General features: G+C 41.2%; 2 protein-coding genes across 2 annotated transcripts; both read right to left on the bottom strand.

Moving 5' to 3' along the window:
- Positions 1 to 4,139: 4,139 nt before the first annotated feature.
- On the bottom strand, positions 4,140 to 9,023 carry LOC121845797 (zinc finger protein 229-like). Its single transcript, XM_042317774.1, has 3 exons — positions 8,619 to 9,023; positions 6,136 to 6,352; positions 4,140 to 5,683 (listed from the first exon to the last, which is right to left on the bottom strand). The coding sequence occupies exons 2-3, from the start codon at positions 6,332 to 6,334 to the stop codon at positions 4,140 to 4,142; spliced, it is 1,743 nt and encodes a 580-aa protein (XP_042173708.1). The 5' UTR covers positions 6,335 to 6,352; positions 8,619 to 9,023.
- A 5,892-nt stretch (positions 9,024 to 14,915) lies between these two features.
- On the bottom strand, positions 14,916 to 21,279 carry LOC121845803 (gastrula zinc finger protein XlCGF26.1-like). The gene is made up of 3 exons (XM_042317787.1): positions 21,136 to 21,279; positions 18,333 to 18,547; positions 14,916 to 16,454 (listed from the first exon to the last, which is right to left on the bottom strand). The coding sequence occupies exons 2-3, from the start codon at positions 18,529 to 18,531 to the stop codon at positions 15,049 to 15,051; spliced, it is 1,605 nt and encodes a 534-aa protein (XP_042173721.1). The 5' UTR covers positions 18,532 to 18,547; positions 21,136 to 21,279; the 3' UTR covers positions 14,916 to 15,048.
- Positions 21,280 to 23,649: the final 2,370 nt, after the last annotated feature.

Raw genomic sequence — 23,649 nt, 5'->3', positions numbered from 1 at the left:
TAAAGAATGCTCCATCACCCAAAGGACATCCAGCCAACTTCACACAACTGTGGGAAGCATTGGATTCAACATGGCTCAGCATCCCTGTAGAACGCTTTCGACACCTTGTAGTGTCCATTACCTGACAAATTGAGGCTGTTCTGAAGACAAAAGGGGTGTAACTCAATATTAGGAAGGTGTTCCTAACTTCGCATACCTATAGAACACTTTCGACACCTTGTAGAGTCCATTACCTGACAAATTGAGGCTGTTCTGAGGGCAAAAGGGGGTGCAACTCAATATCAGGAAGGTGTTCCTAATGTTCTGTAGACTCAGTGTACATATGGTGTCATTTCATGGGGCACTGGATAATACAGTGTTGCTGGACTAATTATTATTATTTTAACATCATTTTAACATTATGCCCTATAAAAAGCTGCAGAAAAGTTTATCCCCGGACTTTTATTTTGAAATCAAATTCCCGAAAACCTGAAGTCTTAATGTGGATAGGATACAGCTAGTGTGTTGCTGCCATGACCCCCTAACCCTGCTGACTGTGTCTGGTCTGGATTAATGGAGCACTGCCATACATGTCTGTGAGTGTCATATCAGCTGTTGTAGTTGTGCATGTTTTGGCCATCTGACAGATACATCACTTTTTTTTTAGTCTGTGGCTGAAAATAGGGAGTTTTTGCCCCAGTCCCACGTATGGGTAACTGCATAGCTGTGCTGCGTTCTTTTTGAAGAATCTCAAATATAAGAAATATTTTGATTTGTTTACACTTCTTTGGTTACTACATGATTCCATATGTGTTATTTCATAGTTTTGGTGTCTTCATTATTATTATACAATGTAGAAAATAGTAAAAATAAAGAAAAACCCTGGAATGAGTAGGTGTGTCCAAACTTTTGACTGGTACTGTATGTGTGTATATATATATATATATATATATATATATATATATTTTTTTTTATATATATATTTTTTTAAATTTTTTATTGTTGGCTGTTTTGCATGTTATTTTGGCATTAATACATGTCACATTTGTTTGCAAACAATGTAAAATAAATAAAACATTGAGATAATAAATAAAACATTGAGATAATAAAGCCACATACAAACTTGGTCTCTTTTTTTTGCTTTCTTGAGTAAGGCAGCTCCAAAATGCAAGTGTTTCAGCCTAGCTCAGTGCCTTCTTTGGTCGTGGGACAGTAATGTTCTCTAGTTGCTCCGTGATTGGCTCAGTGTTCTGTCACTCATGGGGACACTACGTCACCGCAAAATCTACGGGTAGAGCTCGAAAATTTGATTTTGATCTAACTGTATTAAGCGTTGATCTAACTTTATTAAGCGTTGATCTAACTTTATTAAACGAGCACCACTCTTTATTCATCAGACATTCACCAGAGTAGCCTCTTCTCTGGGCAGATGAACGAGTAGAGAAGAGACTGTGTGTAAAGTAGATCATCCTACACAGGCCTGCAGTGTGATGTTATATTATTCCAACAATTAATGTCTGGCATCTTTTAATCTTGTGATTTATCATCACCATGCTACAATACTGACTTTTCATGGACAAAGACAATCTACCAACATCATCCACCTTCAATGAAGAAGAAGATTACAGTTTGTTAGCATTTATTATTTAATTAATGGATACTTTACAATATTCTAAACCAGGGGTTGGAACCAGTTCAGGGAACAGAAAAGAAAAACGGAATTTCAAGGAACAGAACCAGAACTGACAACGAAAGGGATCTATACTGTTCCGGAACAGAACAGTGATGTTAAAAGTATGGGAACTGGCTAATAATGTTCTTTTACATTCCAGGCTTTTTTTTCTTCAGTCCCTATACACTCAGAAACGTATTCCAGTGTCTGCCTGCTGAAAATATTTGCCAGTGTGTAGGCTACATTCCCCCTCCCCTCCCACCGAAGCATGCATAGTCTACTGTACCTACTGACATTACAGGCGTGATTCAGACATTACGGAGAGAGAGGTTTAATTAGAGAACATTGATGAACTATTTCAATGCTAGTTAAGGATACTATAGTTATCACTTTTCACATTGGATTCATTAACTATGAAAAAGGTAAGATTTTATTTGAATTCTGGTGCTGTTCTGCACACACAAGCTTGTTAGCTAGATAGCTTGTTAGCTAGCTCTGGTCTAGCTTTCCAAAACTCTAGGAGGCATTATCTGTACTGTAATGGAACTGAGAGTCATGATTAAGGGATAGTTCTGGTCCAACGTTAGTTAAAGCCAACTCTCTGAAGTTCAAAGACATTCAAAGTTTCATCATAGAAGCCGCTCCTCCGTAGGTATACTTCCCTGGGCAGCCTAGTGGTTAGAGCGTTGGACTAGTAACCAGAAGGTTGCAAGTTCAAACCCCCGAGCTGACAAGGTACAAATCTGTCGTTCTGCCCCTGAACAGGCAGTTGAACCCACTGTTCCTAGGCTGTCATTGATAAGAATTTGCCGCTCCTCCGTAGGTATACTTCCCTGGACCTAATTCAGATAATACATGTCATAACAGATAATACATGTCATAACAGATAATACATGTCATAACAACAAGATGCCCAGTGTGTCATGTTTCAGAACTTTACTTTGCTGGAATGGAACAAAAAAACAATAACAGTTCTGTTCAGAACAAAATAATTGGAAAATACTTTCAGGTTCCAAACCCTGAAAGGAACACCGGTTCCATCATGACATAACAATACATTTTATGTCAATACAAACCAGCCCTTCTACTGAGTTTAATCAGGTATAAAAAAATATCCACAACTGAATTGGGCCCATGGTCAAATGCAGTGCACTACAGAATAGGGCCCATAGTCAAAAGTAGTGCACTACAGAATAGGGCCCATAGTCAAATGTAGTGCACTACAGAATAGGGCCCATAGTCGAAAGTAGTGCACTACAGGGTGAATAGCGCGCCATTTGGGACATTCAGCCCCCAGTATATACTATATCGACTCAGCCCCAGTATATAATATATATAGACTCAGCCCCCAGTATATACTATATATAGACTCAACCCCCAGTATATACTACATATAGACTCAGCCCCAGTATATACTATATGTAGACTCAGCCCCAGTATGTACTATATAAAGACACAGCCCCAGTATATACTATATGTAGACTCAGCCCCAGTATGTACAATATGTAGACTCAGCCCCAGTATTCAGCTCAAGTCAAATATAGATTATGCTACTGTCAACTGTTTTACATTTAAATGTTAGTCGTGTACATGGGCATACGTACCTTTTAAAGGGACATTTCAAAAACATTCTACTACATATTCATAACCTCAAGCACCAACCCAATATCAGCAGATGTGAAAATGGAGCGTTTCTATGTTTGGTAGTAGATAAAGGAAGATACGTTTGTAGTGGCAACCGATGTAGTGTGACACCTGCTCGTCCAACATCTCATTCCAAAAATCATGGTCAAATGTAGTGCACTATATCCAGGTCGTATAATTCCATCCAGGTCAGGAGGAGGTCAGGAGGAGGAGTCAACCAATGAATTTATAGTCCTGAGATAACATTCCATAACTGCAGGTAGCAGTAAATCACCAACCTTGGTTTTGTACCTGTTCAGACTGTACACACTGCAGTACATTAGGAGGAGGTATCTTGTTCAGACTGTACACACTGTAGCACATTAGGAGGTGGTATCCTGTTCAGAAATAATTCATTAAATAAATGATGCTTGGGTCAAGGCCAGGAACACAGGCTTAGGCCCGGACTGGCAACCTGGTTTACAATGAGACATGTATTGTTAACGTAAACCAATCAGGCTTTAAGCCTGGGAATAGCATTATTACAGCAACCAATATAGTTGTTAACGATCTTGTCTCGATCTCATCTAAATACGGATGATACTATTACGTTACGGAATTACCCCGACTGCTGACCTGGCTGTGACAAGGCTACAGTCTGATTTTACAGTTGTGCAGGAAAACCCTTACTGATTTTTAAAACTCAAATGGTGCTGCCCATGACCATGCCGTCACAGAAGATGCAATTGCAAGGATAGGTGTGAATTTCAATAACTATATGTATTCTCACTTCACCTTTATTTCACGTCACTCTCCTCTCCCTCAACTTCTTTCTTTTCTTCCTCCTCCTCCTCCTCCTTGATAATCACATTGAAAGCACAGGCAGGCTTCCTCCAATGTGTATTTTCTCATGACTTTTAAGACTTCTTAGCTGAGTGAACCCCCCACAATGAGAGCAGTGGTAAAGCTTCTCGCCTGTATGTACTCTCTGATGTTTCTTAAGGTTTCCTGGCTGACTGAAACTCTTACCGCAAAGAGAGCAGTGGTAAGGCTTCTCCCCTGTATGTATTCTCTGATGTTTCTTAAGGTTTCCTGGCTGACTGAAACTCTTACCACATAGAGAGCAGTGGTAAGGCTTCTCCCCTGTATGTATTCTCTGGTGTTCCTTAAGGCTTCCTGAATAATTAAAGCTCTTCTCACATTGGGTGCAGTGATAAGGCTTCTTTCCACTATGTACTTTGCCATGTCTCTTAAGATTTACCTTCTCACTGAAACCCCTCCCACATTGGGAGCAGTGGTAAGGTTTCTCTCCTGTGTGTACTCTTTGATGATTCTTTAGATTACTTGAGGAACGGAAACTCTTCCCACATTGATGACATGGGTAACGACCACGATCAGGCAGTCTTGGTGTATCTGGGTCAACTACACTACTATTGTCCTCCTCTTCCTCAACTTCTCGCTTTTCCTCATCTTTGATTTCCCTCTCAACCTCCTCCTCTTTGACAATCACATTTAACTCACAAACAGGCTTCCCTCCATTGTGTATTATCTGATGACTTTTAAGACGTAGTAGCTGAGTGAATCCCTCCCCACACTCAGAGCAGTGGTAAGGCTTTTCTCCAGTGTGTACTTTTTGATGATTCTGTAGATTACTTGAGGAACGGAAACTCTTCCCACATTGATGGCAGGGGTAAAGACTACAACCAGGTAATGTTGATGTATCTGGGTCAACAATACCACTATTGTCCTCCTCTTCCTCAACTTCTCGCTTTTCCTCCTCTTTGATTTCCCTCTCAACCTCCTCCTCTTTGACAATCACATTTAAAACACAGACAGGCTTCCCTCCAATGTGTATCCTCTGATGACGTTTAAGACGCCTGAGCTGAGTGAATCCCTCGCCACACTGAGAACAGTGGTAAGGCTTCTCTCCACTGTGTGATCTCTGGTGACTCTTTAGGTCTCCTGCGAAACGAAAATTCTTTCCACACTGTGAGCAGTGGTAAGGTTTCTCCCCTGTATGAATTCTCTGGTGTTTCTTAAGGCTTCCTGGCTGACTGAAATGCTTTCTACAAAGAGCGCAGTGGTAAGGCTTCTCCCCTGTATGTATTCTCTGGTGTTCCTTAAGGCTTCCAGAATGATTGAAGCTCTTCCCACATTGGGTGCAGTGGTAAGGCTTCTCTCCACTATGTACTCTCTCGTGTCTCTTAAGGTTTACTTTCTCACTGAAACTCTTCCCACATGCCAAGCAGTGGAAAGGTTTTTCTCCAGTGTGTACTCTTTGATGATTCTTTAGAATAGTTGAGGAACTGAAACTCTTCTCACATTGAGGGCACGAATAACTCCCTTGTCCAGGTAGTCTTGATGCTGTGGAACTGGGCTTGTTGACTGAGTCTGGGTTGGGGCTCATTCCTGTAAGAATATGAACATATATATGGTCAGAAACTGACAAAGAAACAAAGGCTTTAAGCTTACCAATGCAGGATTCAACATTAATTTGGATTAACAGAGTATTGAGATAAATACTTTGCAAGGGGCTTGTTGCATAGCATCACACATAGATAATGGCATTGTGAAATTACAATGCATTGCCAAATGGTCGGTAGACACTCGCCTTCCCTCTTACACATACAGAAGCCTGAGGGGTATAATACAAAGCAGAATCAATGAGTTAGCCAGCTAACCTGCCTAAATATTCAGAAATATATATATTTTTTGAAAGATTAACTTGAAATTGGCATGCTCTAATTGACTTAACAACCAAAAACATATCTAAGTTTGCATTTCTTAATGAACCAGAAAATCAATAGCTATTTTGGGTTGTTCAACTCTCTGAACCAAAGAGGATGTTAGCCTGAATTTACCTGAGTCAACAGAGTCCCTGTCCTCCTCTCGCTCTTCCGCCTCCCCCTCATTGATTTCTCTCTCCTCCTCCTCCTCTTTGACAATCACATTGAGTTCCACTGTTTGACTGCAGTCCCCCAGCTTCACTGACAGCATCTCTGGACCCTGCTGTGAGCTTCTCTGGACTGGAACACCACAACCAGAACCTGGTTCAGACATGGTAGGCTAGAGGTGGATCTAAAAGAAGAGAAGACCGAAAGAGTTCAGGGTGATTTTCACAAACCTAGATCGTGGTATGGCTCCAGAAAAGACAGCAAAAATGTATCTAAGCTAGCTAACCACACATCCCGTCCAGCAGAAAACCTTTTTCCATAAAATAAACATAGGATTGACGGCAACAGCCAGTCAGATTAGGCCATAAGTGAAGAAAAACACTGGCTGTTGAGTACAAGCATATTCAGTTCAAATTCATTACTAATATATGATACATTGAGACATACAGTGATTGAAATTACCACCCCATCCTCAGTAGCCTATTCAAACATTCACCTATAGGCTATTAGGCAACACAAGCATTTTCTTGTGTTAGGAATTGGCCCTAATTCTAGGTAACAGAGTGATGTAGACACAGAGATGTCACTTTAAAATGTATGAAAAACCAATGAATAAAAAGTTAAACAAACCATACAACTCCATGCACAAGGACTAATTTGAACAATTTCCACAGAAAATTCTACAAAGTTTGGTAACAAGGACAGCACCAAACAGCAAAAACTGTCAATCTGCACCGTGTTTGTATAATTTTCAGTGGAAATTGTTAAAAGTTGTTTAGAATTGTTTTTTTGTGTGTGTATAAACAATTGCGATTCAATTACGAAAAGAGACGCTCCTGGGGGTGTAAACTCAGTGGACTTGTTCCTGGGGGTGTAGTGGACTTGGAGACTAGAAGTGTTCCTGGGGGTGTAAACTCAGTGGACTTGGAGACTAGAAGTGTTCCTGGGAGTGTAAACTCAGTGGACTTGGAAACTAGAAGTGTTCCTGGGGGTGTAAACTCAGTGGACTTGGAAACTAGAAGTATTCCTGGGTAGAATGGACCTGTTACTACAGCACAACATACAGAAAATTGTGTAAGGTGCAATAAATGATAGGAGGACACACATTGTTGACCATTTAGACTTGAAAAAAATAACTAATAAATAACAATATTTTATAACAATATTTTAGTTATTCTTTGTATGATAACTAGTATAAAATATATTGATAATTGTGGACAATAACTACACACAGAACACATTGTTGAGCATTTAGTCTGGAAAAAATAAACAAATAAACAAAGAAATCACATAATATCTTATAGAAATACTTTTATTTACAAAATATACCCAGAGAGGAAGTGGATGAGAGGCCCAACGCGGCTGCAAATCTGTCTCCCTCCAATAGGTGGCGTTTTTCTTGTTGTTTTGCCCACCAAGCAGGGAGTTTTTGTATGGAGGTCAATGAGTGTGTCAATTTTGGTCAACAAAAAAAAGTAATGGCTTATTTCCTACACAAGGTTTACTTCATCGAATAGAAGTTGTGTCATCCTTAAGTCGTTACGAATGTACTGATATAAGTAGGACACGTGACATGCGTGGGGGGGGACAAACTACCTGCCCTCCAGGGCACGTCCCGCACCCGATGTCACAGGAAGGCCAAAAAGATCATCAAGGACGACAACCACCCAAGCCACAGCCTGTTCACCCCGCTACCACCCAGAAGGCATGTTTAATATAATATTTAATATAACACATACATTATTTTTTCATTTCGGTTGCATATCCTGACGCGAAGTTTGTTCTATATGAAGTATTTGACAGGATTTTGGTGGCACGTGTTGACCAGTAGTGTGTGCCACCGGAAGTACTTGACTCTAGGCACAAAATTAAGGAAATTAGAACGGGGGGGAGATTTCGGCAGGCAAGAAAATGTAGAAGAGCGTGCGTGTTCACGCAGAAGGGGGGGCTGAATTCTGGCAGGTTGATTTTCGGGGCACAACCTGTAAACGTTAGTTTAGCAACGTTTAGTCCTGCTAATTTTGCTAGCTGGTTACCTAAATAGCTAAACCAAATAGTTGTTTTATTTATTTAACTAGGCAGATCAGTTAACAACAAATTCTTATTTGCAATGACGGCCTACCAAAAGGCCTGTGGCTAAACAAATGAGCAGCCGGTTAGCTAATTCCTTGGTACAGTCATTTTACTGAAGATGAGTCGGCAGCTGGCTAACTATTAAATAAAAGTCACACTTCAACCGTGACCCTGAAATAAAGTTAGCATGTTAGCTAGCTAGCTACACAAACGGGTTTTGACGGGAGATGTGTTGCTAACTGGCTAACAGCTAACTAGCTGGGGAACAACAAAACCAGGCCGCGGAAACCAGTGCGGTTTCATCCTGGAATGTGTTGGTTTACAGACCGTGTTACAAGCATCATTAAAACAAACAATAATCATTAGCAATAGGTTACCTGGAACTGATTTCCTGTAGCTAATTGTTTGGCTGAAAATAGTTGGATATGGTGAGGTCTCGTAGAGCAAGCGGGAAACACGTATCCACTTTCCGAGTGAGTTTGGTCTGGATTATGAGATGCGGCAGGAAATGTTCGTGAGCGTCGTATCAGCGTAGTGTTTGTGCATGTTTTACCGGCCTCCGACGGAAAGAAGTCAGGCAAAACAAACGAAAATACATTTCTCAACCAAAACAAGACAGCTGTCATTACATTATATTTCTATCAGCAGTGTGATGTTATATTATTACAACAGTGTACAGCATCTGTTATCCTTTTATCATCATGTTACTATCAAATCCATTGTATGGGTCACACATGGTTAGCAGATGTTAATGCGAGTGTAGCGAAAGGCTTGTCTTGTAGTTCCGACCGTGCAGTAATATCTAACAAGTAATCTAACAATTCCACAACTACCCAATACACACAAATCTAAAGGGATAGAATAAGAATATGTACATACAAATATATGGATGAGATGACCGAGAGGCATAGGCACGATGCAATAGATTGTATAACATACAGTATATATACATATGAGATGAGTAATGTAAGATATGTAAACATATTAAGTGGCATTATTTAAAGCGACTATACTGACATCAATAAAGACAATCTACCAACATAATACAGGATTTCGCGAAATTCTTTTCTGATTTCTACTTGATTTTGTGGATGCTTTTCGGAAATTCTGTGATACGTTTTTTTTTTCTCACGTTAATTTCATATAAAGCAATAAAGTCATATGTGGTCAGTTTTATATAGATTATAAGCAGAATACATAATACTAAAACCATTAGAAACGCTTAAAGTGCTCAAATTTTCCTGAACAAACAAAATGGGATGAAAGCTAGCTCCAACATAAGAAAAGTGCATTCCCCCATAAAAAAAGATTAAACTAGGACAAAATAAACACCTGGGGTCCAATCTGCAATTAAGACATATCTCAAGTTCATCTTCCATGAGAACAATTAGACACAACGTGCTTTTTTGAACACAAACACAGCTCTTTTTCTGAACATAATGAGAGGTGGGGGGGGCTGACCAAGGCCTGGTTCCTCTCTAGGTTTCTTCCTAAGTTTTGGCTTTTCTAGGGGGTTTTCCTAGCCATCGTGCTTCTACACTTGCATTGCTTGTGGTTTGGGGTTTTAGGCTGGGTTTCTGTACAGCACTTTGGATGACTTTGCACTTGTCTGCCATGATGTTCAGTTGAATCTGCAGCAACTGAACCAGCTCGTGATCTTGTAGCATCTCGTGGAGTTTCTCTACAGACTGTGGTGCACTTTGGCCACACACCTTTGAATGACAGAATTTAAAAAAGAGGAACATAGGAAGTATGACTATGAAATATGAAATGACATTATGGCGTAATTACAATGTTATGACAATGACTTAAGCAATTGCATGTAGATTTAAATCATACCTGTATTTCCATCTGTATTTATTTAACGAGGCAAGTCAGTTGAGAACAAATTCTTATTTACAATGGCGGCCTACCTCCTGCGGGGAGGCCTTTTGATACATTAAATAAAACTATAGGACAAAACACACATCACGACAATAGAGACAACACTACATGAAGAGATCTAAGACAACAACACAGCATGGCAGCAACACATGACAACACAGCATGGCAGCAACACATGACAACACAGCATGGCTGCAACACATGACAACACAACAACACATGACAACACAGACAACACAGCATGGCAGCAGCAACACATGACAACACAGCATGGCAGCAAACACATGACAACACAGCATGGCAGCAACACATGACAACACAGAATGGCTGCAACACATGACAACACAGCATGGCTGCAACACATGACAACACAGCATGGCTGCAACACATGACAACACAGAATGGCAGCAACACATGACAACACAGCATGGCTGCAACACATGACAACACAGCATGGCTGCAACACATGACAACACAGATGGCTGCAACACAGACATGACAACACAGAATGGCAGCAACACAGAATGGCAGCAACACATGAACAACAACAGAATGGCAGCAACACAGCATGGCAGCAACACATGACAACACAGAATGGCAGCAACACAGCATGGCAGCAACACATGACAACACAGAATGGCAGCAACACAGCATGGCAGCAACACATGACAACACAGAATGGCAGCAACACAGCATGGCAGCAACACATGACAACACAGAATGGCAGCAACTCAGCATGGTACCAACACATGACAACACAGCATGGCAGCATGTTGCACATGGATTGGGAGCCATAGTCGCTCTCTTCCGTCCTGCCAGTTTGTTGGCGAGGAAGGTAAGGTATTTTCTTTTGCGTGCCCCTGTCTGGTAAAATATCTGCGAAAAAACTTAGCATGAATGTGTTCAGCTGATTAAAAGGTTTGTGGGAAAGCACTCCCTATCAGATTCATGATGTGAGCCATGCATGTTATGTGCAGGGAGTTGGGGGAACAATGACTGAAGTGCAGCTTTTGTAGGCTTTCTTCATGTACGCAGCATTTCTCTCTCTCTCTGTGTCAAAGACAAAGACGTCATCATTGGAGATACTGTAGTCTTGTAGACATTTCACCACCGCCATGGAAACTGTTGAATGGTTTGCACTGCTCCAGAAACACCGTCTCTGCGAGGTAGCCAATCATTCTCCCCGAGGAATCCTTTTCAAGTGGCACCATGAGGATGTTTAGTACACATGTTCCTTCAACATCTGGGGTTTCATCAAAGATGATAGCCACTGACACTTCCCTGCAAGATGTTGCTCGAGTTCTTCCTTCATAGACGTCTCCCGAGTACTTTTCCTGTAGTTGTTGGTATCCAGGGACGGCACCTCCATTGATGACTTTCTCCTTCAGAAACTGCCTCATTGAGGGGTGATCAACTTTTGGAAAGGGGCATGTTGACTGTTGTGCAAGTGTGTACCCAATCTTCACAAATCTGAAAAACAACAATTGCACCAATGAATTAGATGAAATATATATATCCATGTATCATAATCCACTCACACACCTCTCCTCTCCATCAGGCTTGGGGCTTGCTATCAACACAAGATGCACCTCCCATTCCCACTCACATTCTCTCTCAAACAAAACAAATAGATTCAAAGCTCATCAATCGCTTTCAATTTGAGCATCGATTTTTGTTGTCTTCAAAATGCTAGATTGTGATTTTTTTCTCAAAGGGAGGTGAAGAACAGAAAACGTAAAAATAGAGTATTGTGGTTGATATGTCCTTTTAAAACGGTATTACCATTTCTTTTTAAATTCAGAAAGCTTGTGCTTTCGTCGTACGTATTAAGTTGAATACGGCAAAGCTGACAAATTGCACTCAGCGCTTTGAGCAGCGCTCCATAGACACTCAGCGCTTTGAGCAGCGCTCCATAGACACTCAGCGCTTTGAGCAGCGCTCCATAGACACTCAGCGCTTTGAGCAGCGCTCCATAGACACTCAGCGCTTTGAGCAGCGCTCCATAGACACTCAGCGCTTTGAGCAGCGTTCCATAGACACTCAGCGCTTTGAGCAGCGCTCCATAGACACTCAGCGCAGCGCTTTGACACAGCGCTCCATAGACACTCAGCGCTTTGAGCAGCGCTCCATAGACACTCAGCGCTTTGAGCAGCGCTCCATAGACACTCAGCGCTTTGAGCAGCGCTCCATAGACACTCAGCGCTTTGAGCAGCGCTCCATAGACACTCAGCGCTTTGAGCAGAGTTCCATAGACACTCAGCGCTTTGAGCAGAGTTCCATAGACACTCAGCGCTTTGAGCAGAGTTCCATAGACACTCAGCGCTTTGAGCAGAGTTCCATAGACACTCAGCGCTTTGAGCAGAGTTCCATAGACACTCAGCGCTTTGAGCAGAGTTCCATAGACAGACTGGGGAGAGCAGAGTGCCGACCACCCTACTAAAGCCAAGAGTAGACTGGGGAGAGCAGAGTCCTGACCACCCTAATAAAGCCAAGAGTAGCGGAGTAAAAGTTGGAGTAAAACGCCACTCACCTTGATTCTTTCAGCGCTTGCCACAGTCTTCCCTGCTACCACTTCAGTCATGGTGATCTGCCGCTGCTGTGGGAACTGTTCTGACATTCTCATACATTCACTGTACATAATTCACAACACTGTAGGCTACTTCAAAATAACACTCTCCATAACCCAAGATCTAAGACTTGAAGAATTATATATTTCTTAAACTCATGTTGAGAAATGTGAAGAGGGTGAGCACAAATATAGAATACTGCCATTATGACTGCGTTTACACAGGCAGCCCAATTGAGGTTTTTTTCTCCATTCATTGGTCTTTTGACCAATCACATGACATTTTTTTCACATCAGATCTTGGCTGCCTGTGTAAACTCAGCCTATGATCCTAAATTGAATCAGTTTTTTGATCTAACTTCATAAAACGAGCACCACACTTTATTCATCACAAATATTCTCCGGTGTAGCCTCTTCTCTGGGAAGCTGAACAAGTAGAGCAGAGATTGTGTGTAAAGTAGATTATCCACTTTCCATTCATCACAAACATTCACCAGAGTAGCCTCTTATATTTAAGCAATAAGGCCAGAGGGGGTGTGGTATATGGCCAACATACCACTGCTAAGGGCTGTTCTTAGGCACGACTGAAAGCGGACTGCCTGGTAACAGTCCTTAGCGGAGGTATATTGGCCATATACCACAAACCCCCGAGGTGCCTTATTGCTGTTATAAACTGGTTACCAATGTAATTAGAGCAGTAAAAATACATGTTTTGTCATACTGTCTGATATACCAACGGCTGTCAGCCAATCAGCATTCAGGGCTCAAACCAGACAGTTTATAATATTCCAACAATGCAGTGAGTGTCTGGCATCTTTTAATCTTGTGATTTATCATCACCTTGATACAATACTGACTTTTCATGGACAAAGACAATCTACCAACATCATCCTCCTTCAATGAAGAAGAAGATTACAGTTTGTTAGCATTTATTATTTAATTAATGGATACTTTACAATATTCTAAACCAGGGGTTGGAACCAGTTCAGAGAACAGAAAAGAAAAATGGAATTTCAAGGAACAGAACCAGAACTGACAACGAAAGGGATCTATACTGTTCCGGAACAGAACAATATTCTAAAAAAACACAGGTTCCATCCAGATTATGACATAACATTTTATGTCAATACAAACCAGCCCTTCTACTGAGTTTAATCAGGTATAAAACATATCCACAACTGAATTCTACTGGAGTCTGAGAGATAGATGGAATAGAGCCCCATTTGAGACATTGAGCCCCAGTATATACTATATATAGATTCAGCCCCAGTATATACTACACAGCTCATCACAATCAGTGAACACACCATCCCCACTGTCAAACATGGTGGTGGCAACATCATGGTTTGGGCCTGCTTTTCTTCAGCAGGGACAGGGAAGATGGTTAAAATTGATGGGAAGATGGATGGAGCCAAATACAGGACCATTCTGGAAGAAAACCTGATGGAGTCTGCAAAAGACCTGAGACTGGGACGGAGATTTGTCTTCCAACAAGACAATGATCCAAAACATAAAGCAAAATCTACAATGGAATGGTTCAAAAATAAACATATCCAGGTGTTAGAATGACCAAGTCAAAGTCCAGACCTGAATCCAATCGAGAATCTGTGGAAAGAACTGAAAACTGCTGTTCACAAATGCTCTCCATCCAGCCTCACTGAGCTCGAACTGTTTTGCAAGGAGGAATGGGAAAAAATTTCAGTCTCTCGATGTGCAAAACTGATAGAGACATACCCCAAGCGACATACAGCTGTAATCGCAGCAAAAGGTGGCGCTACAAAGTATTAACTTAAGGGGGCTGAATAATTTTGCACGCCCAATTTTTCAGTTTTTGATTTGTTAAACAAGTTTGAAATATCCAATAAATGTCGTTCCACTTCATGATTGTGTCCCACTTGTTGTTGATTCTTCACAAAAAAATACAGTTTTATATCTTTATGTTTGAAGCCTGAAATGTGGCAAAAGGTTGCAAAGTTCAAGGGGGCCGAATACTTTCGCAAGGCACTGTATATAGACTCAGCCCCAGTATATTCTATATATAGACTCAGCCCCAGTATATACTATATATATATATAGACTCAGCCCCAGTATAGACAATATATAGACTCAGCCCCAGTATATACTATAAACAGACTCAGCCCCAGTAAACAGTCCTATATAGACTCAGCCCCAGTATACAGGCCTATATAGACTCAGCCACAGGCCTATTTGTGAACTTCAATATACTCATAGAAGTAAAAGAAGATGAAGATAGCCCTAAATGGTGCTGTCCATGACCATGTTGTCACAAAAGACACAATTTCTAAGATAGGTGTGAATATCAATACCTACAGTTAGCTTATGTATCCTCACTTCGTTTATTTCACATCACTCTCCTCTCCCTCAACTTCTCTCTCTTCTTGGACAATCACATTGAAAGCACAGGCAGGCTTCCCTCCAATGGATATTCTCTCATGACTTTTTAGACTTCTTAGCTGAGTGAATCCCTCGCCACACTGAGAGCAGTGGTAAGGCTTCTCTCCACTGTGTGATCTCTGATGATTCTTTAGGTCTCCAGCAAAACGGAAATTATTTCCGCACAGTGAGCAGTGGAAAGGTTTCTCCCCTGTATGAATTCTCTGATGATTTGTAAGGCTTCCTGAATGATTGAAGCTCTTCCCACATGTGGTGCAGTGGTAAGGCTTCTCTCCACTGTGCACTCTTTCGTGTCTCTTAAGGTTTACTTTCTCACTGAAACCCCTCCCACATTGGGAGCAGAGAAAAGGTTTCTCTCCAGTGTGTACTCTTTGATGACTCTTGAGATTACTTGAGGTACTGAAACTCTTTCCACATTGAGGACAGATGTAACGATCAGGCAGTCTTGATATATCTGGGTCAACTATACCACTATTGTCGTCCTCTTCAACTTCTCTCATTTCCTTCTCATCCTTCTCCTCTTTGACAATCACATTGAAAGTACAGGCAGGTGTCTCTCCAAAATGCATTTTCTGATGGCTTTTAAGACTTTTTAGTTGAGGGAATCCCTCCCCACACTGAGAGCAGTGGTAAGGCTTCTCTCCACAGTGTGCTCTCTGATGATTCTTTAGGTTTCCAGCGAAACCAAAACTATTTCCGCACAGAAAGCAACGGTAAGGCTTCTCCCCTGTATGTATTCTCTGATGTTTCCTAAGATTTCCTGGCTGACTAAAACTCTTCTGACAAAGAGAGCAGTGATAAGGCTTCTCCCCTGTATGTACTCTTTGATGTTCCTTAAGACTTCCAGAACGATTGAAGCTTTTCCCACACTGGGTGCAGTGGTAAGGCTTCTCCCCACTATGTACCTTCTCATGTCCCGTGAGGTTGAATTTTTCACGGAACCTCTTCCCACATGTGGCACAGTGAAATGGTTTCTCTCGAGTGTGTACTCTTTGATGATTCTTTAGATTACCTGAGGAACGGAAACTCTTCCCACACTGATGACAGGGGAATCGACCACGACCAGATAGTCTTGATGTATCTGGGTCAACTACACCACTAGGTTCCTGCTCTTCCTTAACTTCTCTCTTTACCGTCTCATAGATTTCCTTTTCATCCTCCTCCTCTTTGACAATCACATTGAAAGTACTGGCAGGCTTCTCTCCACTGTGCGATCTCTGATGAGTCTTCAGGTCTCCTGCTCGACTGAAACACTTCCCACATTGAGGACAAGGGTAACTCCCACAACCAGGCAGTCTTGATGCTGTGGAACTGGGCTCCTTGACTGAGTCTGGGTTGGGGATCTCTCCTGTACGAATATGAACAGATATAGGGTAAGAAACAGACAGAGGAACAAAGTATTTTAGCTTAACCTCTATGAGATATGTGGGACTAGCGTCCCACCTCGCCAACAGCCAGTGAAAGTGAAGGGCTCCAAATTCAAAACAACAAAACTCTCATAATTAAAATTCCTCAAACATAGAAGTATCAAACACCATTTTAAAGATAAAATTCTCGTTAATCCAGCCACAGTGTCTGATTTCAAAAATGCTTTACAGCGAAAGCACCACAAACGATTATGTTAGGTCATCACCAAGTCACATAAAAATCCAGCCATGTTTCCAGCCAAAGATAGCAGTCACAAAAAGCAGAAATATATATAAAATTAATCACTAACATTTGATGATCATCATCAGATGACACTCATAGGACTTCATGTTACACAATACATGTATGTTTTGTTCGCTAAAGTGCATATTTATATTAAAAAATCTCATTTTACATTGGCGAGTTACGTTCAATAGTTCTAAAACATGCATTGATTTTACAGAGAGACACTTCAAGTTACAGAAATACTCATCATAAATGTTGACGAAAATTCAAGTGTTACATGTGGAATTAGAGATATACTTCTCCTTAATGAAACCGCTGTGTCAGATTTAAAAAAAACATGCAATAATCTGAGTACAGCGCTCAGACAACAAAACAAGCCATATAGATATCCGCCATGTTGTGGAGTCAACAGAAGTCAGAAATAGCATTATAAATATTCACTTACCTTTGATGATCTTCATCAGAATGCACTCCCAGGAATCCCAGTTCCACCATAAATGTTTGATTTGTTCGATAATGTCCATCATTTATGTCCAAATAGAGTCTTTTGTTAGGGCGTTTGGTAAACAAATCCAAACCCGTGTTCAGGTCCAGCCGAACGTCGGATGAAAAGTTCAAAAAATCATATTACAGGTCGTACAAACATGCCAAACTAAGTATAGAATCAATCGTTAGGATGTTTTTAACATAAATGTTCAATAATGTTCCAACCGGAGAATTCCTTTGTCTGTAGAAAAGCAATGGAAAGGAAGCTACCTCTCTCACGACCGCGCGTCATGAGCCCAAGGCACTCTGCCAGACCACTGACTCAAACAGCTCCTATGAGCCCCTCCTTTATAGTAGAATCCTCAAACCAGTTTCTAAAGACGGTTGACATCTAGTGGAAGCCTTAGGAAGTGCAATATAACCAATATCCCACTGTTTCTACAGTAAGGGCTGAGTTTTTTTTTAAACTTACAAGCCTCAGATTTCCCACTTCCTGGTTGGATTTTTCTCAGGTTTTCGCCTAACATGTTATATGAGTTATGTTATACTCACAGACATCATTCAAACAGTTTTAGAAACGTCAGAGTGTTTTCTATCCAATACTAGTAATGATATGCATATATTAGCATCTGGGACAGAGTAGCAGGCAGTTTACTCTGGGCACCTTATTCACCCAAGCTACTCAAAACTGCCCCCATGTGTCACCAGGAAGTTAATGCAGGATTCCACATGAATTAGGATCAACAGTGGATTGAAATAAATACTTTGCAAGGGGCTTGTTGCATTGCACATAGATAATGCCGCCATTTTCAAATTACAATGCATTGCACAATGGTCGGTAGACATTTTTTTTGGGGGGGGGGGCACTCACCTTCCTTCTTACACATACATCATTCAAACAGTTTTAGAAGGGTTATACTACAAAGCAGAATCAATGAGTTAGGCAGCTAACTTCCTTAAATATTCAGAATTAACATTTTATTCAACAACCGAAAACATATGTTTACATTTCTTAATGAACCAGAAAATCAATGCTTATTTTGGGTTGTTTACCTCTGAACCAGAGAGGATGTTAGCCTGAATTTACCTGAGTCAACAGAGTCCCTGTCATCCTCTCGCTCTTCCTCCTCCCGCTCATTGATTTCTCTCTCCTCCTCCTCCTCTTTGACAATCACATTGAGTTCCACTGTTTCACTGCAGTACCCCAGGTTCACTGACAGCAACTCTGGAGCCCGCTGTGAGCTTCTCTGGGCTGGAACACCACAACCAGAACCTGGTTCAGACATGGTAGGTTGGGTAGATCTAAAAAAAAGAGGCGACCAAAAGAGTTCAGGGTGATTTTCACAAACCTAGATCGTGGTATAGCTCCAGAAAAGACAAACATGTATCTAAGCTAGCTAACCACACATCCCGTCCAGCAGAAAACCTTTTTACATAAAATAAACATAGGATTGACGGCAACCGCCAGTCAGATTAGGCCATAAGTGAAGAAAAACACTGGCTGTTGAGTACAAGCATATTCAAGCAATGAATACAAACCATACAACTCCATGCACAAGGACTAATTTGAACAATTTACACAGAAAATTCTACAAAGTTTGGTAACAATGACAGCACCAAACAGCAAAAACTGTCAATAATTTTCAGTGGAAATTGTTAAAAGTAGTTTAGAATTGTTTTTTTGTGTGTATTTTACCCCCTTTCTGTCCCCAATTTCGTGATATCCAATTGCGATTCAATTACGAAAAAAGAGAGACGCTCCTGGGGGTGTAAACTCAGTGGATTTGGAAACTAGAAGTGTTCCTGGGGGTGTAAACTCAGTCGCGTACAGATAATTGTGTAAGGTGCAATAACTAATAAGACACATTGTTGACCATTTAGACTTGAAAAAATTAACAAATAACTATTTTATATAAATATTGTAATTATTCTTTGTACGATAACTAGTATAAAATATAATTGTGGACAATAATTAATAGGACTTCTCACAGAACACATTGTTGACCATTTAGTCTGGAAAAAATAAACAAATAAATCACATAATATCTTATAGAATTTTATTTACAAAGTATAACCAGAGGAAGAGAGAGTCTCAACTCGGCTGAAAATCAGTCTCCCTCCAGCAGGTGGCGCTTTCTCATTGTTTCGCCCACCAAGCAGGGAGTTTTTGTTTGGAGGTAAACAAGTGTCGATTTTGATCAACAAAAAAGTCATGGCTTATTTGCTACACAAGGTTTACTTGATCGAATAGAAGTTGTCATCCTTAAGTCGTTACAAGTGTACTGATGCAAGTAGGACACGTGACATGCATGACACACAACTTTTAGAAAAAACATTGGAGTCTCGAGATAGCGTCATGCCATGAATATGCATGGCTACGGCTCTCCAGAGGGTGGTGTGGTTGCACAAGGCATCATCGGGGGGCAAACTACCTCCAGGACACCTCCTGCAAATCGATGTCACAGGAAGGCCAAAAAGATCATCAAGGACAACAACCACCCGAGCCACTGCCTGTTCACCCGCTACCATCCAGAAGGCGAGGTCAGTACAGGTGCATCAAAGTTGGGACCGAGAGACTGAAAATTAGCTTCTATCTCAAGGCCATCAGACTGTTAAACAGCCATCGCTAACACAGAGAGGCTGCTACCTACATACAGACTTTTCCATATCTTTACATGTATATATTCTTATTCCATTCCTTTACATAGATTTTAGATGTGTGTGTATTGGGTAGTTGTTGTGGAATTGTTAGATTACTTGTTAGATATTACTGCACTGTCAGAACTACAAGCACAAGCATTTCGCTACACTTGCATTTACATCTGCTGACCATGTGTATGTGACCAATAACATTTGATTTGATCCATCTCTCTCCATTGAATACAGGCGGTTGGCGTCCACAACCCTCATCAAATTTTTTTTTATAAGGATTACAATAATGAGATGTATCGACCAATTCAAAGAAAGGATAGGGGGGAGCTAGACAGCCCACCGTGCCGCTTTGTGGACAACCACTCCCATTATTAGGACAGAGAGACATGCATCTTGTCAGTATATCCATATATCCATGACAGGACTCTTATTCTGAAGGATTCCAAAAGATCCTTGACCAGGAATTACTTCCTTATTCTTGTCTGTTTCACAACTGTATTTTATTATTTTGATGGAATTTTGCTTCTTATGTCGATATTCCTTCTTACTTTGCTTGAAAGTGTTACGCCTTGATCACACCAACAGTATCATTGTATTTTGGTACACCAGAAGTACATTCATTTATTTCCAATGGGACACTGTGTTTGCTTTACAGCATTGCCTATATTCATGAATTTATCGAATGTACGTATAAAAGTGTATGCCTGGACGGCTTGACAGAAATGGTAGCTGAAGGTTGAACTGTTGCAGCATAGCATTTTGCGCAAAACCACTGTGTGTTCGAAGCATTGGGATTCGACGTTTGCATAAACTGGTAGCTGGTGTTGTTCCGAACCCCGTGTACGCGCACGCACTCAATTGTTCATTGCTGCGACTTGCTTCCTAGTTGATATTTCTGATCCCGTTTATTCCCTCCTCTATATTTAACATAACACACATACATTAACTATTAATTTCAGTTGCTTATTTGCAATGACGGGCTACCAAAAGGCCTGTGGCTAAACAATGAAATGGAAGTCACACTTCAACCGTGACCCTGAAATAAAGTTAGCATGTTAGCTAGCTACACAAAACGGGTTTTGACGGGAGATGTGTTGCTAACTGGCTAACAGCTAACTAGCTGGGGAACAACAAAACCAGGCCGCGGAAACCAGTGCGGTTTCATCCTGGAATGTGTTGGTTTACAGACCGTGTACAAGCATCATTAAAACAAACAATAATCATTAGCAATAGGTTACCTGGAACTGATTTCCTGTTTGGCTGAAAATAGTTGGATATGGTGAGGTCTCGTAGAGCAAGCGGGAAACACGTATCCACTTTCCGAGTGAGTTTGGTCTGGATTATGAGATGCCGCAGGAAATGTTCGTGAGCGTCATATCAGCGTAGTGTTTGTGCATGTTTTACCGGCCTCCGACGGAAAGAAGTCAGGCAAAACAAACGAAAATACATTTCTCAACCAAAACAAGACAGCTGTCATTACATTATATTTCTATCAGCAGTGTGATGTTATATTATTACAACAGTGTACAGCATCTGTTATCCTTTATTATCCTCATGTTGCTATTGTATGGTTAGCAGATGTTAATGCGAGTGTAGCGAAATGCTTGGCTTCAAGTTCCGACAGTGCAGCAATATCTAACAAGTAATCTAACAATTTCACAACTACCCAATACACACAAATCTAAAGGGATGGAATAAGAATATCTACATATAAATATATGGATATGTGCTTTCGGAAAAAAAATGGAAAGATTGTGCTTTCGTCAAACGTATTAAGTTTAATACCGCAAAGCTGACAAATTGCACTCAGCGCTTTGAGCAGCGCTCTCCATAGACACACTGGGGAGAGCAGAGCGCCGACCACCCTACTAAAGCCAAGAGTAGCGGAGTAAAACGCCACTCACCTTGATTCTTTCAGCGCTTGCCAGTCTTCCCTGCTACCACTTCAGTCATGGTGATCTGCCGCTGCTGTGGGAACTGTTCTGACATTCTCATATACTTTGCTGATTCGAAGTGACTTGATTGTCGACCTTCTCTTGTGTTCCAAGCGCAACGTTACATGGAGTGCAAAACAATTTCCCATTCAATACAAACATTCACCAGAGTAGCCTCTTGTGTTTAAGCAATAAGGCCGGAGGGGGTGTGGTATATGGCCAATATACCACTGCTAAGGGCTGTTCTTATGCACGACTGAAAGCGGAGTGCCTGGGTACAGTCCTTAGCGGAGGTATATTGGCCATATACCACAAACCCCCGATGTGCCTTATTGCTATTATAAACTGGTTACCAATGTAATTAGAGCAGTAAAAATACATGTTTTGTCATACTGTGATATACCAACGGCTGTCAGCCAATCAGCATTCAGGGCTCGTGGCGCAGTGGTTAAGGGCGCTGTACTGCAGCGCCAGCTGTGCCATCAGAGTCCCTGGGTTCGCGACCAGGCTCTGTCGTAACTGTGGGGCGAAGCACAATTGGCCTAGCGTCGTCCGGGTTAGGGAGGACTTGATCGGTAGGGATGTCCTTATCTCATCGCGCACCAGCGACTCCTGTGGCGGGCCAGGCGCAGTGAGCGCTAACCAAGGTTGCCAGTTGCACGGTGTACCCTCCGACACATTGGTGCGGCTGGCTTCCGGGTTGGATGCGCGTTGTGCGGTCTGCAGTGTGATGTTATATTTTTCCAACAATGCAGTGAGTGTCTGGCATCTTTTAATCTTGTGATTTATCATCACCTTGATACAATACTGACTTTTCATGGACAAAGACAATCTACCAACATCATCCACCTTCAATGAAGAAGAAGATTACAGTTTGTTAGCATTTATTATTTAATTAATGGATACTTTACAATATTCTAAACCAGGGGTTGGAACCAGTTCAGGGAACAGAAAAGAAAAACGGAATTTCAAGGAACAGAACCAGAACTGACAACGAAAGGGATCTATACTGTTCCGGAACAGAACAAAATTTAAAAAAACACAGGTTCCATCCAGATCATGACATAACAATACATTTTATGTCAATTACAAACCAGCCCTTCTACTGAGTTTAATCAGGTATAAAACATATCCACAACTGAATTCTACTGGAGTCTATGGACTTATTTTGTATTCAATAGAATAGCCCATAGGGCCCATAGTCGAAAGTAGTGCACTACAGAATAGGGCCCATGGTCAAATGTAGTGCACTACAGAATAGGGCCCATCGCCGAAAGTAGTACACTATAGAGGGAATAGTGCACCATTTGGGACATTGAGCCCCAGTACATACTACATATAGACTCAGCCCCCAGTACATACTATATATAGACTCAGCCCCCAGTATATACTACATATAGACTCAGCCCCCAGTACATACTACATATAGACTCAGCCCCCAGTACATACTACATATAGACTCAGCCCCCAGTATACACTATATATATATATATATATATATAGACTACATATATATATATATATATATATATATATATACATATAGACTCAGCCCCAGTATATACTACATAGACTCAGCCCCCAGTATATACTACATATAGACTCAGCCCCCAGTATATACTACATATATACTACATATCGACTCAGCCCCCAGTATATACTACATATAGACTCAGCCCCCAGTATATACTACATATAGACTCAGCCCCCAGTACATACTACATATAGACTCAGCCCCAGTACATACTACATATAGACTCAGCCCCCAGTATATACTAGCCCCAGTATATACTATATAGACTATAGACTCAGCCCCAG

Source organism: Oncorhynchus tshawytscha, unplaced genomic scaffold (assembly GCF_018296145.1).
Source record: "Oncorhynchus tshawytscha isolate Ot180627B unplaced genomic scaffold, Otsh_v2.0 Un_contig_11018_pilon_pilon, whole genome shotgun sequence".
NCBI classification, from domain to species: domain Eukaryota; kingdom Metazoa; phylum Chordata; class Actinopteri; order Salmoniformes; family Salmonidae; genus Oncorhynchus; species Oncorhynchus tshawytscha.
This window is presented reverse-complemented; position numbering and strand designations above follow the sequence as displayed.

Coding starts and splice junctions, on each gene's coding strand:
- LOC121845797 (XM_042317774.1), bottom strand. CDS start 6,334: ATGTCTGAACCAGGTTCTGGTTGTGGTGTTCCAGTCCAGAGAAGCTCA. Junction 5,684..6,135: donor CAGGGACTCTGTTGACTCAG/GTAAATTCAGGC, acceptor ATATTCTTACAG/GAATGAGCCCCAACCCAGAC.
- LOC121845803 (XM_042317787.1), bottom strand. CDS start 18,531: ATGTCTGAACCAGGTTCTGGTTGTGGTGTTCCAGCCCAGAGAAGCTCA. Junction 16,455..18,332: donor CAGGGACTCTGTTGACTCAG/GTAAATTCAGGC, acceptor ATATTCGTACAG/GAGAGATCCCCAACCCAGAC.